The sequence below is a fragment of the Podarcis filfolensis genome, assembly GCF_964270895.1.
Source record: "Podarcis filfolensis genome assembly, chromosome: 4".
Taxonomy (NCBI): domain Eukaryota; kingdom Metazoa; phylum Chordata; class Lepidosauria; order Squamata; family Lacertidae; genus Podarcis; species Podarcis filfolensis.
This window is the reverse complement of record NC_139607.1, coordinates 79,109,993-79,127,668: the sequence shown is the minus strand read 5'-3', so window position 1 is coordinate 79,127,668 and position 17,676 is coordinate 79,109,993. Positions and strand designations below refer to the sequence as shown.

The 17,676-nt window shown below is 45.8% G+C and overlaps 1 protein-coding gene and 1 long non-coding RNA gene across 7 annotated transcripts in view; one reads left to right on the top strand and one right to left on the bottom strand.

Annotated features, from left to right (window-relative positions):
- The first annotated feature begins 269 nt into the window (after positions 1-269).
- LOC310760603 lies at positions 270-14,511 on the top strand. Of its 2 annotated transcripts, XR_014547049.1 has the most exons (4): positions 270-1,705; positions 11,225-11,346; positions 13,304-13,470; positions 14,373-14,511. It is a non-coding gene; the product is annotated as an uncharacterized lncRNA (long non-coding RNA). The 2 variants fall into 2 exon arrangements; XR_014547048.1 differs by lacking the exon at positions 11,225-11,346.
- The window catches only part of LNX2 (ligand of numb-protein X 2), a 74,490-nt gene continuing 59,229 nt past the window's right edge, over positions 2,416-17,676 (bottom strand). For 4 of the 5 annotated variants that reach the window (XM_083609127.1, XM_083609128.1, XM_083609129.1 and 1 more), the window contains 7 exons: positions 14,428-14,627; positions 13,222-13,590; positions 10,462-10,605; positions 8,947-9,124; positions 7,118-7,349; positions 5,024-5,182; positions 2,416-4,443 (listed from right to left, as the gene is read on the bottom strand). In XM_083609127.1, the coding sequence (XP_083465253.1) occupies positions 4,308-4,443; positions 5,024-5,182; positions 7,118-7,349; positions 8,947-9,124; positions 10,462-10,605; positions 13,222-13,590; positions 14,428-14,627 (1,418 nt within the window). In that variant the 3' untranslated portion in view covers positions 2,416-4,307. Of the gene's footprint in view, positions 4,444-5,023; positions 5,926-6,529; positions 7,350-8,946; positions 9,125-10,461; positions 10,606-13,221; positions 13,591-14,427; positions 14,628-17,676 lie in introns of those variants that run through there. The other variant, XR_014546997.1, reaches the window with a different exon arrangement.

The window sequence follows — 17,676 nt, the reverse complement described above, 5'->3', positions numbered from 1 at the left end:
TATCCACAGACAGCTTTCCGGGTCATGTGGCCAGGAATGACTAACCTGCTTCTGGTGCAAGGGACACCGTGACGGAAACCAGAGCGCATGGAAACGCCGTTTACCTTCCCGCAGCAGCGGTACCTATTTATCTACTTGCACTGGTGTGCCTTCAAACTGCCAGTTTGGCAGGAGCTGGAACAGAGCAACGGGAGCTCACTCTGTCACAGGGATTCGAACTGCCAACCTTCTGATTGGCAAGTCCTAGGCTCTGTGGTTTAACCCACAGCACCACCCGTGTCCCCATGAGAGCCTGATAATGAGTCTTGAAGGGCCACATTTCCCCCATCCTGTCAGAAAGTGTGGGAATTGACTGTTCAGAGAAAGCATTCCAGAGAGTGAGTGCCAATACCTTTTGCAAGCCAAAGTAACTGTGGATCCTGCCCTATGGAGGAGGTCTACCTTTGTATGCATCTGGGCTAAATACATTCACAAATGCGTAATCTTAACACAGTAATATACTGCATGAATCTACAGTATGAAAGCGAAATAATTTCCTATTATACAGAGAAGTGGGCTTTTCTTTTTTAAAAAAAAAATCAAAGGTCTGTAGCTTTATTATGAACAAAGGTACTTTCGGGGGGGTGGAAATGACATGCTGTAATATCCTGCATTACATAGCTTCTAAATTGGGGGAGGAGGGGGGGAGAAAAAAAGTGGTGGGGGGAATCTCATGCCTCACAATGGATAGATGTAATGGGATTGAAATACATTCTCCGATCATTAATACAAGCTTCATATAATACAGAGATAATTGATGCAATCGGCTGACCGTTTTTGGACCTTGGTTGCATTTTTAAAGCAGGCAAAACCCCTGGCCCAAGCAAAAATCTAGATCCAGTCAGGAGCAAATACAGGAATGCCTTACAAAAGGGTGTCCTTTGTGTCCAAGTCGCACAGACTGACTGAAACATGTGAGAAGTTAGCAGTTTGGTTTAGAAATGTAAACGTGAGTCAACTCTAGGTAGAAATTAAGGTAGCTGTCATCGGCTCAATGACAGGCGATTCGCCGATAAAATTATTCCGCAAAAAGACAACAGATTGTTTTCCAGCAGTTCACGTGAAGGCATTTGGGTTTTTGTCAGCAGATGACAGAGCAAGGGGTTGGGGGATGCAGTTCCTTCTCTCAGCTTCGGGGGGGGGGGGGAAGCAAGATAGAAAAAAATCTCTCCTTTGGACTTCCTGAAATTGTAGTAACGTAGAACACTTAGCAACAGCTTCCCCCTTTGCTTAAATCATGTCTCTGGTTTTGTATACAATCCACTCAAGAGAGCTAAAGACAGCTGCAGTATAAACTGTAAAAATGTTTTTTAGAAAAAAGCGTTTCATCAAAATTCTTACATAGCAAAACATTCACTTTGGAACAGTAATTCTTAGTAGACACTAACAGATCAAAGGTCACCTCCTCCCTTTTTTAAAATAATTGCCAGCATTCTTAGTAATCACATCAACGTTAAGCTTTCATTGTAGGGTACAAACCTTTTCATATACTAAATAGTTTGCTAAGAAATAATCTAATTATTGCACTTCATTATTATTATTTTCTTTTTAAAAAATCCAGGCTTTTGTCCTACTGCATGAGAACGGATGACCTGCAAATAAAACTATGGGATGAAAATGGCTTCTTACAAAAAAACACACTTTTAGAAGATTATGGAAGAATATGGTAGGTGAACATGAAAATGTTTGTAAGTGTCTGCCCCTTTGTTTTATGTTTAACTTGTATTACGAATTACAAAAAGATACCGGTTGCTGCATCTTGTTGTCAAATCTTGTTCTGCAGAAAAGGGAACTAGAGGATCATTTGTTTGAGATATATATATATATATATATATATATATATATATATATATATCATAGAGAACTGGCCAATTTTGCCAGGAAGCCACTTACCTACCCTAATAACAACTATACGTCCAATACAGTAGGGAGGTGTGGGAGGTTGCAAGATACCCTCTACCACTCACATCATGAATGGGGTGACCTGGTGCACACACTGATCTTAACCCAGAACAGCCACATTTATAGTGGTTGCACCAGCACTTAGCTGCAATCTAAAGCTGAATATTGGAAACCACCCAATGTTATCACAACCAGGCCTGTGTCAATTCTGAGCATCCTGCAACAGCGTTGCGCAGGAATGAGAAGGGGCATTGTGTATTAGCATCATAGGAATCTCACCTTTCATTTAAAGAGGAAAAACAAGCAAGTTACTAAGCCTTGTGACTGAAGATATTAATTTGAATTGGTGTTGAGTGAAGCCTGGAAGTCTGGGGCGAACGTCTAGCGGCATTGAGCTGGAGCTTCGTTCTGCTGCATGGCATATCTCAGCATATGACTAGCAAGGCAGAATAAATTATGCAAAGCACAGACATATACTTGCAAGTTTTCATAATTTATTCAGATTACAGGATTTTGGTTTATCACAGCGGGTTCACAACCTTGTCCGTAGCACAGCGCAGACGATGCATGGAGAATGTGTGCACCGTTACGCATTTGATGCAGAAACAACTCGGGACACAGTGCAGATCTCACTGACTGGTGGTGCACTGATGCGTTCATGACTTAAATCAAATAGCAGCCGCAGCCTTGGGGCCGATACTAACTGGGTGGCAAACTCCGGCTGCCATGCTTGACAGTGAAACATGGGCCTGCTGGTCGCATGGAACTGGGGACAGGTTCATACACTACAACGGTGATGTGGAGTTTCCTGGCGCAAATGATTTTGTGGGACAACACGCACCTCATGGTCTGCCCCTGCCCCCCATCTTGGATTTCCATGCCAGCGCTGCATCTCATGATGGTGGCAGGTGACATGGTGCTGTGCTAGCGGAAGGCAGTGCAATGAGTCCCGCTAGCGCAACAGGATTTCCCTCCTCCCAGAATCTACCTGGGACGGTCAGGAGAATGGCTGGGAGAGCACGCAGAGGGAGGAAAAGGGAGATTGTTCTGTCTGGCAAGCAGAAACGCAGAATGATCTGCTCGGTGCAACTTTGAATACCACCCTAAATTTCCCGATGGGGCTTTTCCAGCCTTATCGGGAGATGCAAGGCTTTGAACCTGGGTTTGTTTGTGTGCAAGGCATCTGCTCTGCCACTGAGCCATGGCCCCTCCCCCTGTACACTTGCCTGCAGCTTGTTTGCTGGAGCCGTGATTAGCTGTGGCCAGCATGACACCAACCTCCCAACAGCTGAGTTGCCTACTGGGATGGGGAAGGGCTGAGCCAGTGTAACCAATGCAGTGCTTCCACCAGTGTGGTTGCACAGTCCCAAGCTTGCTTCCACCTTGTCTAGGTAAGCAGCAGCGGCACCACGGCCAGCAGGGCGGCTCCATGCCCGCTACCCACTGTGCCAGCTGCTGCTTGCCATAACACAAGGAATTGCCCCCTTCTGATAGAGACATAGGGATTGCAAGACATAGGATTCAACTTGTACGACCGTTCTCTGGTTGAATGCTCAAGAGCACACGTTAACCACAGGAAAGGGTCTTCTTAAAAGCTTCTTTCCCAAGTGATGGTGTCCACAACACGGGGAAGCAAAAGCAGATATATTTTATAGGAGTTGGGGGCTATCGTTGAGAGTCCTGTGTGACAATGCTTGCACATTTCATCCTGCCTAGTTCAAGCCCTCAGATCCAGCTTGCAGATTGGATCCTGCCAGGATCTTGCTTGTACACTTGGGCCAACACTTAGCAGCAGCAGGATCAGCGAAGCTGGCCTTGGACATGCAATATAAACACTAGGGTCGCTGGGGAAAGCTGTCCTCTGCAAGCAACCCCTCCATGGCCCTAAAGCAGGCATAGGCAAACTTGGCCCTCCAGCTGTTTTGGGACTACAACTCCCATCATCCCTGACCACTGGTCCTGTTAGCTAGGGGCGATGGGAGTCATAGTCCCAAAACATCTGGAGGGTCAAGTTTGCCTATGCCTGCCCTAAAGTGTGTTGTGCACGTGGATGCTTGGATGGGACAACTTGTGGAAAAACAAAGCAAAGCAAAAACACAACAAACATGGCAAAAATGGTGGTTTCGAGATGGAAAGAGACACACAGTGAGGTTGAGAGTCTTCCTTTCCCATCCCTAGCTCCCCCGCAAGGTATGAATGTAGCAGTTTTTGGCCCAGCTTATTACCAGCTGCATAAGTAGTAGAAAAGAGGGGGGGGGGGAGAAAACACAGCTTGAAGATTTTGAACCAGCCATCTAGAAAAATTAAGCTGCTTGAATCAAAGTGGTGTTTGTTTTCCTTTTGTTTTCCTTTTTTTTTTTGCAAGTCTATACAAGACTTCCTGGCCAGCAGATAACTGTCAATGTTACTTTGTTCCTCTGTTCCTTCAGCATAGGAACCAGTGCTGAGTGGCTCATGCCCACGGTTGAAAGTCCATTGACCGCAACAATCATATCACCGCATCTAAAAGACAGAGATAAAAGCTAGTGAGGGCTAGTAACATGACAAAGTTGCGGTAGCCTAACCCTGGGATCATTCACAACCCTGGGATGTACTACTGAACAGGCACACACAGGAATGCGCTCTGACGGATTAATTCTATGGCTTAAATCTCCATACATATGCCTAAGAGAAAACAACTGCTCTGAAGAACGATTGGGTGCTGTGTGCTAGTACACAGCTTCTGCACGCTATGGTTTATTAAGACAAGGTTCCTGGCTTACCTTCACTCACAAGGTTGTTATTTCCAGCTAGTTTACTTGAAATCAACCCTAAATGCCCTAACCTTGGTGGATAAGCTTTTTCATTTTTTAAAAAACTATCAGTTTTGAAAGGTGACTATGTTGTGTACAAAAAAAAAGAATGGACATGCAAATAAGCTCAGTACGAACACATTATAAATTTACAGGGGAATACGTTTAGAGCACACAATTTAAACATACTACAGAATGTCACAAAGAATTTGCAGAATCACATACAAGCTCTAGCTGTTGTCCTTCCTTGTTTCAGATACACATAAAAAGAAAGAACCAGAACAGCTTACTTGAGTCTTCCGTCGAAATACGCTGGTGTTCCCAGGACAATTGTTTTTATGAAGAAAGGCTGATTTGTGTGATTTTCCTCATAGCCGCCGACAATGCTAAAGCCCCAGCTTGCTAAATTGCTCCTCCGTAGCACCACATCATGGCAACTATGCAGGCAGCTGTGAAAATTATTATAAAATTTCTATACCACCCTTCATGTGAGGATCACAGGGCAATTTACAATATAAAAATGCAAAAACACATAACGTAGTAACAAACAACAATTATACCCCCCTGCATGCACAGTTTAAAAGGTCATGGATTGTTTAATTAGCAAAAGCCTAGGTGAAGAGGAACTGTTTTGCCTGGTGTCTAAAGATATTTAACAAAGGCGCCAAGTGAGCCTCACTGGGGAGAGCATTCCATAAGCGGGGAGCCACTGCAGAAAAGGCCCGTTCTCAACTTGCCGCCCTCCAGGCTTCCCGTGGAGGAGGCACACACAGAAGGGCTTCAACATCATCCCAGGGTCTGGGTCAGTTCATATAGGGAGAGGCAGTTCTTGAGGTGTTGGGGTCCTGAGCTGCTTGAGGCTTTATAGGTCAAAAACCAGCACTTTGAATTAGGCCTGGAAACGAATTGGGAGCCAGTGAAGTCAAGGCAGGATTGGCATTATATACTCAAAACTGTCCTACCCCGGTGAGCAACCTGGCCACTGAATTCTGCACCAGCAGAAGTTTATGAACTATCTTCAGAGGCAGCCCCATGTATAATGTGTTGCAGTAATCTACCCTAGTAATCTATTCTAATCTACACATAACAGGTAGATTAATGTTCCATTTGCGCAATCATTGCTGCTTGCCGGACGGAACAATCCCCCCCCCCTCCTATCCTGTGCTGTTTTGGGGGCTCTTCCAAATCCCTACTGCCAATTTTGTGGGAATGTTCAGGGGTGCAGGAGAGGATATATTGTGAGATTATATCCTAATCCAACTTGTGCTAACAAGTTCCCAAAATATCAGCAGAGTTTATAGACATTCCCCTTTAAGTTCGCAACGGTAACGCTTGCACAGGTTCGCTAGAACCTCTATAATAATTACTCTGGTAATTTCCCCTTTGTTCCCTCTTAAAATACAAGACACGACACAGTCTTTATAAAAGTATAAAAGAGTTTACTCACGTTCTGTTCACAATATGATCCCAGAAGGCAGACAGGCTTAAAAAGGTTACATGCATTTGGAATCTATCTTATAGCAAGATAGTCCTTTCCTCCTCTCTTGGCTAAGAGCCAAGAGAGCATCTTTAGATGCTTCTTCTTCGAAAGAAAAATGGCAGAGAGAGAGATGGCTGCCTGCCCTGTGCTTTTATCATTTACCTGCACAGGTGAGGCCACACCCACCTCTGGTCACATGCGGAGGAAGTCCGTCCCCAGGAAGTTTACCTGCTTGCTAGACAGACATCCCTCCCCATGTTCTAACATGTACACTCTAGGAATGTTGTCATTGACTGCTCCTGTGTTTACATCCCACAAATTTCAGGGGGCATGGGAAGAGAGTAGAGGGGGAAAGCCCCATTGCACAAGCAATGGGTTTCCATTGATGTGGCATGTTAGGTGAATCCCTCTCAAAGGGTGGTAGTCAGCTCAGTTTTATTCAGAGTACACCCACAGAAATTAATGAACCCGAGTAAGTTAGGTCCATTAATTTCAAAAGGTCTGCTCCGAGTATAATTTTTGAATATCGCCCATAAATTATAATATGCAAATGTTATGCTAATCAGTGTTCTCTCTGTTGCTCGTTTTGGGGATGCATTTCCTCTGTTAGGGTGAGGACACTGCAGTTGGATGCTGTGGGCCTCCCTTTCCAACAGTCACAGAAGAAAGGTCTGCTTCTCCTGTGCAGTGCTACTCTGCATTCTCCAATATGGCACACTAGATGCAAAGCCAGACCAAGACATAGAAGAGATCTGCATTTGCAAATCGGTGGTACACTGATTTTTTAACTGAGAAATATTAATCAGGTGGCCTAAAGGCTACTCTAGAGGCCTGGCCAAACAAAAATGCCAGAAATGCAGAAGACCACAAGTCAAAGTATGGTTGTCTGATTGTCGAGCAGTACCTGGGAAGCCCCAGCCACATAACCCATGATGGGGACCAACTTGCATCGTATTCGTTCTCACTGATGGTGCTGGGCTGCTCATCATTGGCCTGGGGCTGTTCTTCAGCGATCTGGACCTCCAAAGCTTTGAGGGCAACGACGGAAGAGGCAGCACTGGCTTTCAGCATGGCCACTGCCTCGCTGTGGCTTAGGTTGGTCAGATCAATGCCGTTAATATTCATCAGCACATCGCCTGGTGGAAAAAAGAAAACAGAAGCCATTAGTTGGTCCAGAAACCTGTGGCTTTCCTGTGCAAATGCATAGCTTGTTGTTTTCTGCTCCTCACTCGCACCTGGACCCTACAGGCACATGCACCTGTGATGGTACGCAAGGTGGTCCAAACCCAGGTTGGAAGAGAAGCATCTGGCATAGTGACGTCCACTTCTGGACTGCAAAGTCAGCAGTCTTTGGGAAAACGACGTATCTTGGGGGCATGTTTGCAGGCCAGAATGTTGCACACCAGGCACCAGATGGTTTGATGGGGGAGACCTCCCTCCTTTCCTGCCTCCCACTTGCAGCCATTGCTGAAGCATCAATAGCAGCCAGGTAAGCGAGGTGGAAGGGATGCAGTGCAAGATTGAAGGGGGAAGAGAGGGGGTTCAGAGGCTCTCAAAGGCCTAATTTGGTTGGCTTGGAAATAAGCAGAGTTATCTGCATTTTGGGAAGGGGAAACATCTTGGCTTGTTTCTAATCCAATCCTAGTGAGGGTAGTAGGTCCTGTGCGATGCAAGTCCAACCTTCTAGGCTGCTTGTCAGCTGCCAATAGATTTTTACAACAGTAACACAAGATGCACAGCGTTTATGGTTCTGTTACGGTGTTGCCGGCTCTGTGATGCACAGAGGATGCATCTCTTAAGTCATGAACAACTTCTTGCTCTTTACAAGTGTGCTTTCAGGGTGGGGTGGGAGAAGCCCCAAAGTTCTTCCTTCTGCCCTCCCCCATGTAAACAGTAATAAATGTGTGTCTCTGCTTTAGAGACATGCAGAACTCATTTGAAGGAGCGTCTCCACCCCCATCATTCTACCCGGACACTGAGGTCCAGCGCCGAGGGCCTTCTGGCGGTTCCCTCGCTGCGAGAAGCCAAGTTACAGGGAACCAGGCAGAGGGCCTTCTCGGTAGTGGCACCTGCCCTGTGGAACGCCCTCCCACCAGATGTCAAAGAGAACAACAACTACCAGACTTTTAGAAGACATCTGAAGGCAGCCCTGTTTAGGGAAGCTTTTAATGTTTGATATATTACGATATTTTAATATTTTGTTGGAAGCCGCCCAGAGTGGCTGGGGAAGCCCAGCCAGATGGGTGGGGTATAAATAAATTATTATTATTATTATTATTATTATTATTATTATTATTATTATTAGGAAAGGGGGAAAATAAAAAGGGCTAGATGAGGAAAGCGCTTCCCAAAAATCATTTATACACCTCAAGCACTAAAACTGATGCTCAGAAAGGATGATGGGGCTAGCCTACAATCCCATTCATCCCTGGCAGGAAGGAATATTCTTCAGATACTGGAACACATATTCAATGTGATATCTAGCTTGGACTCTTCTATTGTAACTTGCCTATACAATGGACGTTATTTGTAATGATTACAGGAACAGTTGTTACCCCATAAGTTCTTTGCACAGAAACTGTGAACTTCCCAATGAAAGCAATGGGAGATTTGCAAGAGAAATGGCACCCCCCATTCATTTCAATGGGGGTTGTGGAAGAGCGAGAGAGCTTTGCAATTTGGCTAATTGGGAACAGTGCAAGACGCTGCCTGAGGAGCCCATTCTAGTCCCACCTCTTTTGATCCTGCCGTCTCTTGCCAAGCAGCCTTGAGGTTGCACACTCGTGACGAATATTGGCAACTCCCCACTCTTGCTTCCTCGGCCTCCCGCTACTGTCATGCCAAGGGACTCGTGGGGCTCTTTCTTCACCGTGATATGCTTCTCTTGGCAAGTAACGCATTGGGAAAGGTCCTGCAAAAAGGCAAATACCGTCCGTTAGGCAGGTTGAATCTGAAATCCACATTTAGCCTTTTATAAAGATGTGATATCTCTTCCACCCACCCTGCTCCAGCAAAAAAAGAAGGGCTGAGATCTGGAGCACCTCCACAAACTTCCTGGGAAATGCAAAATGTTGCTGTGCCCTGTTGTCTGCCTCTGATACCATGCTGGGTTGCACAATAGCCAAGCATCACTCCACCCTTCGGGGGGGCTGCTTAGGACAGTTATCTTCTGGAAGAGTGCAAGTGTCCAACAACAAAGACTCACAGCTTGCAGCAGCTGTTGAAATTATACGCTCAGGTGTTGCTCACTGTACTCCGCTTTGATTTGCAATGCATACCAATTTTTTTTTCATAGAACAAAGGATCACAGGAAATAGAAAAAACATAAGAAGGGAGGCAAGAGCCACTTGCTGGATCATCTATTCCAGCATCCTGGTCATACAGTAGCCAACAGGATGTCTGCAGGTGTCAGGGACTGGGCAGAGGAGGAATGGTGGAGACCGCCTCCCCAGCCTGACCCTTCCAGAGAAGAGGAAGACCGTTCAGAATTACAACGGGGGTTTGAGGGAGGTCACAGCTCAGAGGAAGATGAGGGGGAAAGTTAGGAAATAACAGGGGAGGAGGAGCAGGCAGAGCCAGAGCAGCAGCTGGCTGACATGTTGTCACTAGAAAGCATTCCAGACCCTCCATCTCCCAGAAATCGGCGAGCCTTCAAAGTAGGAGAGCAAAGATGACCCCTAAGTGCCAACCGTAAGGGTGTGGGTGTGCTGTTGAGGAATGAGGAAGTGGAAGAAAAGCGGGGTGGAGATTTTCTTGGGATGCCATTATTCTAAGAGGCTGCATTCTCAAGCCTCTCTCTGTAAATACTGAATAAAACGCAGATGGTAAGGACTTTTCCTTGTCTTACCTGTTCCTAGCAACCTGCCGTGGGGGTTGGTTCCTCTGCCACCTGACAGCAAGTGGGATATGAGCACAACAGCACTCACCCCAGCAACTGGAATTCCAAGGCAGTATATAAATTTAACAAATAAACAAAATACTGCCTCTGACACTGATATTGATAGGTGCTATTCAACCACTCATAGGAAGAGCCACACTACCCACTGGAGCAGACATTACTATCGTTATTTATTAAATTTGTACAGTATACTGCCTTATACCCATAGATCTCAGGGCATTTCAGTTTTTTCCACCCTCCCACCAGAATTCATGACCCCCCCACCCCATGAAACTGCTTGTCACAACTTTGCTAGTAACGACTAGGCACTACTTTCAGTGGTCAGCAAGCCCCACCGCCCTCCAGCTTACCTTATGTGGGCTGGGCCTGTTACTGTGATACAGCGAATGAGACTGGTGTTGGCTGATGGGGTGAATCCCTCCATCTCTGAGAATGCTCACGATCTGTGACTTGGCAGGCCTGGAAATGGCTAGGCTCACCCTCTCGCCGCTGGCCTGTGGGGAACAAAACAAAGGAACAGGAAGGGCAGTGGGGAAGAAATCAGATTTATTACCAGCACCACAGCCAGACAGCCCTAAAATAAAATGGGTAATGCATGACGCAGGGCAATAGTGGGGGAGATTTCTGCTTTTTCTCACAAACCAACTAGCCACCAACTGCAAAAAGTATAGAATGGAAGAATTCTGCGCCCAGGAATCTCTTCTGAGTACCAGAACTGAACTCGGCCCTATGCACACAACCCTTTTGGAGGGCCCTGTTTGTTCACCTAAATAAATGTGACTATGTCCGAAAATATGACAGAGCTAAATGCATAAAAGTGAACTAGTTAATAATTTTTTTTAAAAAATTAGAATTTTAAACTAGGAACTTCTGGTGGGCTGTTTTGTTTCATTTAAAAAAGAGGCAAAGACAAAAGATCTTGCCAACTGGCTGGCTGAGGTGGCAAATATGCAGGTAATGTTCTGCCCAATCAAAGTATGATGATGCAGCCTAAGAGGTTTAAACTCAGTTCATGCCTATAAATCTGTCATTGCACTCAACAGCCATTTTGCACAGAAACCCATTCCTGAACAATTTTCAGTATTTTGGAACGGTGATTTATTACAGTTGCAGGTCTGTGATGTTATGCTCCAGGATGCCATAGCAGTTTCCCTAAAAGCAGGAAAACAATGCTGTTTCTCTAGTACGCCACAAGATGTCCTGTTAAAGGTTGCTTTCCTGTGGAAACAGAGATGGTGCATGTGTGAGAGACACAGTGGTCGAGGAGATGAGCTGGGACGGATGAATATGGATTGCCTATTAGTTTGCTTGAAGTAATATCTTTCTTTTTTTTTTTTGAAAGGTTGGTATCTCCTTTGAAACAAGTATTTTTAAAATTCCCTTTTTAACTACTTGCTCCCCTCTTCTCCTTCCTGATCCCAGTCTCTTCCCATGTACCCATTCACAAAGCAAGAGGGTGTCTCAAATGCCAGTGCAGTAACACAGGGGTCCCCAGGGTGACCTCCCATTTTGCATTTTAGGTGGGGATTCCCATTTACAAGGCTCAATCGTTCCAGTTCAAGCTCTGTGGATGCAGAATATCATCAAAAGGCTCCAGCCTAGCTGGGGATCGTACGACTCCCTGAGCTGTAAATGTTGATCAAAAGAACTGGACAGGGTACCTCAGTATATGTTGGTTTTAAAAGAGACCTAAAAACCTGCTTTGCACCAAGTCAGATCATTAGTTCAGCTGGACTGGCAGTATCTAATCTCACTTCCAGCAGCTCTCCAGCGTCCCTGGCAGAAGTCTTGCCAGTTGAGAACGTTTCCTGTTATTAAGATATGACACCCAGTCAAAGCACTAGTTCATGTAGTATTAAAAGCTGATTTCTATACACAGCCTAAGAGTGTGTGAGCAAACCCATGCTTTCCTCCCTTTAGTGAAACAAAAGCAACTCCTTGTGTTAGGGAAACCAACCATATCATTTTAATATGGAAAACAGCCTTCATTGCACAAGTCCAAGGAGACTCCATGCTAACAAGTTGGTTTAGCACAGTCATGTCCAACTTCCAGCAGGCTGCAATCTGATATTGAGTATCAAAAAACTGGCAATGATGTACTACACTCTCCCATTGTCATTCTTCAACTTAAACATATTATAATTGGCTGGAGACACCCAGCCAGATGGGTGGGGTATAAATACCGGTAATAAATTATTATGATGATAAAAATAATAACAAATTATTACCCCCACAGCAGCCCCCTCCTAGGGCCCTTGGCACACGTGGGAAGACAACACGCCCCAAAATCTCCAATTCCCCCTTTACCAGATGAAGAGCTGGCGGGGGAAGTTCAGCATCCATGCAGAACTATGGGAACTTCTTTTTACGGGAACTGGCGGGAGGGGAGAGAAGGAGGAGGGGCATCATTGTCTCTCTCTTGCCCTTCCCGCAGCTCCCTCTGCAGCGCTGCAGCCCGTGTAGAGCCCATGCGCCTCATCTTCACCTCCCTGCCCCACGACTGCGGATTGTAGGGGGCGGAGGCAGATGCCTTGCACCTTTCCAAGGCCGAATAGCTGGCTGGGCATCAGGCAAAGCCGGTGGCTTGAGCGGGGTGTGGGAGGTGGCTGTGAGGCAGAGGCAGCACTAGCAGCAGCCAGAGCACTTGCTGCGGCAATGGTGAGCAAGCCTAGCTAAGCAGAACCTCAAATGGCCATGCCGCCTGAGGAGTTGCTCCGGCCACAGCCGAGCGCACATTGAGGGTGCCCGGCAGCATGGGAGAGGGCGGCAGGTGGAGACGACAAGGCCTTGGTTGTGATCAACCAGAATCCATTGACGCGTTGGACATGTCTGGTTTAGCAGTATAATCAGACATGCCATTTTTCCAATCCAGGGATCGAAAACCTGTGGACTTCCAGATGTTGTTGGACTCCAACTCCCATCAGTCCCAGCCAGCATGGCCAACAGTCAGGAATGATGAGAGTTGGAGTCCAACATGCCACAGGTTCCTCATTCTGGCTTATACTCTTATCTCGCTAGGTTTCACTTAAAATTTGCAACATCAGCATCCTTGGTAACTAGCAGAGCGTTGTGACTGCTTTCTCACCCTACAAGATTCAGCTGAAACTTACCTGGATAATCTGAGCAGCCAGTTCTGGGGTGCCATGCTTCAGGTCGTGCCCATTGATAGCCAACACTTTGTCGTTGCTACAGAGCCGGCCGTCCTGAGCAGCCAAGCCTCCTTCCAAAAGGTCAAGGATGAAAACCCCAGGCTCGTCCGTTCTGCGCACCAGCTTGATGCCGAGTTGCTCGTTGGAGTCGCGCTTGTGCAGGGTCACGTGGAAACTATCCTCTCGCTGTGGGGGGCTGTCACTGTGGTTGTGAGTTCGGCTCCCAAAGCGTCTCTCTCGGAGCACGGTCAGGTGCAGCGCCGTGCAAGGCTGGGAAAGGATGGCCCTGGCATGGTTGTGGGACACGTTGCTGATATCAAAGTTATTGACCTGAAAGAAAAGAAATAGGGCCATGCCAGTGGGACATGCAACAAAATGTTGGAGTGTGGAGTGCACCGTTCAGCGTACCAGCCAACTATTCCTACTTGCCAAGATCTAGTTTGAAAATGTCTCCTCCCCAAAACAAAACACACACACACACACAAGTTCTTACTTGAAAGGGTTTGGATGCTCCCAAGTTACAATTTTCACATACCCTGATTTGAGCCTAACCTCTTTCTTACAGTTTTTAAGATCAATGAGGGTGTGTGTGTGGAATTTATAGAAATGATCAACAGTAATACACAGGGCTTTTTTTCAGCCGAAACTCAGTTCTAGTACCTCTCAGGTGGGCACCATTGCCATTATAAGAGAACAAGGGAGGCAGTCATGGTGCATTCTGGCACCTCTTTTTCTAGAAAAATAGCACTGGTAATACATACTGCTGTGCTGGTTAAATTATGTTAACGTCTTATCAAAAAATAACCTCTTGGGGCATGGAAAGCTAAAGGAAACATAAGCATATCGTTTTACAAAAGGACAACAAGACTGACTGCCACATTTAGAAAGATGCACCAGAATGGAAAAGAGTTATAGGATGAGAAACCCCCAAGAGCCGCATAAATCACCAGTATCAATGCTGAAAGGGCAAACTCACATTGCCTGAATAATGTTTCCCAACCAGACACTGCCATGCTAACATTTGTCCAGAATAGAGAATTCCAACTGACTGCCAGGAAATGATAACACTCTCTCTCTTTCTCTCTCTCTTCCCCACCCACCATTTGATATAGAACAGCACAGTCCGGACACACGCAAGTTGAGAAGAATATATAATTAGATACGTACTTGCAGTATTTGATCTCCAGCAAGGAGTCTTCCATCTCTGGCAATGATCCCATCTCGATAAACCTCTTGAATAACAATGTTGATCAAAGGTGTTTCATTGCCACCCACTATGCTAATTCCCAGCTCGATATAAGGATTGGACCGATGGATTTCTATGGTGGTGATCTCACCTTCCGGCAAACTCGGCGGCTGATGGGTTGCTGCCCGATTGGAAAAGAGAACAAAATGGATGCCTCAATACATTTTTGTCCCTCAACAGAGTAAACTCCTGGGCAACAAACAACAGGATACCTGACATATCGTAATGCAGATCAGCTGAAACCAAACTTGCACAACTTACACCTGGCAGGCTAAGCCCTGCCCACTAGATTCAGGTACAGGATTGTGACCTGCCACATTCTCATCAGGCCGCCTACTTTTGAAATCACAGGCAGACAACAAAACCAGGAGCTTTACTCTAGACGTGGGTGTGATCAGCACAGCACAGGAGTGGAGAGCTTCAAGCCGGGGGCAAATGTGGCCCTCAGGATTTTAGTAAGATGCGTGAAAATGCCCTGGAGGCTGGCTGTTCAGCTGCAGTAACTGGTGCCATCCTAAGTGCGGAAGGATGAATTCAGAAAGGCCCTGAGGCACAAATACAGGAAGCCAACTTTAACGTACATGGGATGCTCATGAGTGGCTGACCAGATTGCACCCCACTCTAGGAAGGGGAAGCGGAAGAACTCCTTTCCTCTCTGATAAGACTTCGCTTCCTCTCTAAAACCCCAGACTGAAACATTACCATAGGGTAACTGCAGGTGAATGCTGGTATTATTCAGTTTCCCTTTTTCTTTGGTAGAAAAACATCCGATAGCTGAGAGTTGATAATGGGGAATCTAATTTTAACAAGATGTTTGATGATATCTGCAGAAAACACAGTGCTTCAGAGGAAGCACATTAAGAGGGGAGGAATTACAAACTATCTTTCCCATAACTGCATTAAAAGAGAGATTTCATATTTTCACACTAGGGTTTCATTATTCAGAAGCAGCAACCACCAGTACCCTTCAATGGATGATGGAGAGCCTTTTTGGTTGTATTTTTAATGTATTTTTTTACCTCTGTGGCGCTAATTGTTTTTCTCTTACGCTGCTTTCTGGTTGGTTTTATATTGATTTTATGCTGGTTTTGTGCTGGTTTCTAATAGCTTTACGTTGACTGTATAGACATTGTTTTAATACAGATAGGTATTGTTTTTAATATGTATATCTATACATTATTTAATTGATTCATAACTTTTCTAAACCACATCAAGGAATCTGGGGATGGGCAGTAGAAAAAGGCCATGAATAAATACATTTTTAAAAACTAAATGAAAATCTTCCTAATGTCAGCTGCATTGCTAGCTCAAATGGCTTTAAACCAGGGGTGGGAAACCTGTGGCCCTCCATATGTTGCTGTACTACAACTCCCATTGTCCTGACCATTGTGCAATACTGGGTGTAGATGATAGAAGTTAGAGACCAACAACACCTGGGACGCCATAGGTTCCCGAACCCTGACTTAAAGAAAGGATTAGGAAAAGTCATGGGAGCCAAGTCAATGGATAGCTACTAGCCGTGATAATGAAATAATTTCTCCATGTTCAGGGGCACTCTTCTTCTGAATACCACTACATGCTGGGGTAGACAGACAGTGAGAGAAGTCTAACGCTCTGCTTCTACAACTCCCGAAGGCAGCTGATTGTTGGACCAGCGTTTCCCAATCTCAACCCCTCCAGGCGGTTTGGACAACCTTCCCTGGCCACTCCCCATGCTGGCTGGGACAGATGTGAGCCAGAGTAAAGCAACATCTGGAGGGTACCAGGCTGGGAAATGCTGGACAAGATGGACCTTGGTGGAAGCGGTAAAAGAAGTTCCTACAACCAGTTGGGCTAAAGCTGAACTGGCAGTGACTTGGGCAAGAGGAACGGATGCAATCTAGTGAAATAAACTGCAGGATGAAAGCCCAAGGTGAGGTGCTCAATCTAGGAAACAAAGTGCAAAGTAAGCGCTATGGTTACCCTTGGGTTATGTAAGCAAGCCTGGGTGAATCCGATGGCTACGTACCAACTTGTGTAGGTGCCAGAGGGCATTTCTCCAAGTTGCCACTGTGGTCACCGTGATAGATAGAGGGCAAATCACATAGATACTTCAAAGGAAAGTGCAGGGAGGCTGAACGGAGATCCATGGTTTTGCATGGGCATCAATCTGCATCCTTGGATAATGTTTTCTCTTCTCTAATAATGCCCTACACTTCTGCATCTGTCTGTCTGTCCTGGCTGGGCAGGCCTGCTCTAGAAAAGGCTTACTGGAATACTCAGTGCACTGACAGCAAAGGCCATACAGTGCGCTGAGCTATGCCAGATCAATTTTAGAAGGCTCCATTGAGGTTGGGGGGGGCACCCAAATGGTGGCAGCTATGGTGGTACACTTCTGAATGCCAGTTGCTGGAAACTGCAGGAGGGTCCTGCTTGCAGGGTTCCCCACGGCATCTGGTTGGCTACTCTAAGAACAGGATGCTGAGCCAGATGAGCCTTTGGTCTGCTCTTATGATACCCCAAATCACCTGGCTGTCTGAGGTGCCCACTTCACTCTGCTTCCAAAATAGCACTACAGGGTGGTACCTCGGGTTAAGAACTTAATTCGTTCTGGAGGTCTGTTCTTAACCTGAAACTGTTCTTAACCTGAGGCACCACTTTAGCTAATGGGGCCTCTCGCTGCCGCCGCTGCACGATTTCTGTTCTCATCCTGAAGCAAAGTTCTTAACCCAAGGTACTATTTCTGGGTTAGTGGAGTCTGTAACCTGAAGCATCTGTAACCTGAAGCGTCTGTAACCTGAGGTACCACTGTACAGTTATTCACATGTGCATAAACAGTACACTAGGATGAATTTCAAACATCATGTCACTCTTAAGTCTTAGGAGATGTTGGTTCAAATCCCAGCATATTCTGGAAGGACCTTTGGCTTGGCAATCAATCTCTCTCTCTTAATTTTCTTTCCTGAACGGTATTTGAACCCTTCTAAGGCAAAATTCTGAGCTCAGTGAGCTGATTATGATTAGATTTATCAATTCATTTTTTTGTTGATTACTTAAAAAGGTGACCTGATTAACCAGGTAGATTTTTTTTTAAGCCCAGTTAATTAAAGTATTTCTCAAACCATGGTTTGCAGCCCTAACTACTTCAGAGTGAGAATGAGAGAGAAAAGGTTTAAAAAATAACAAGCAAC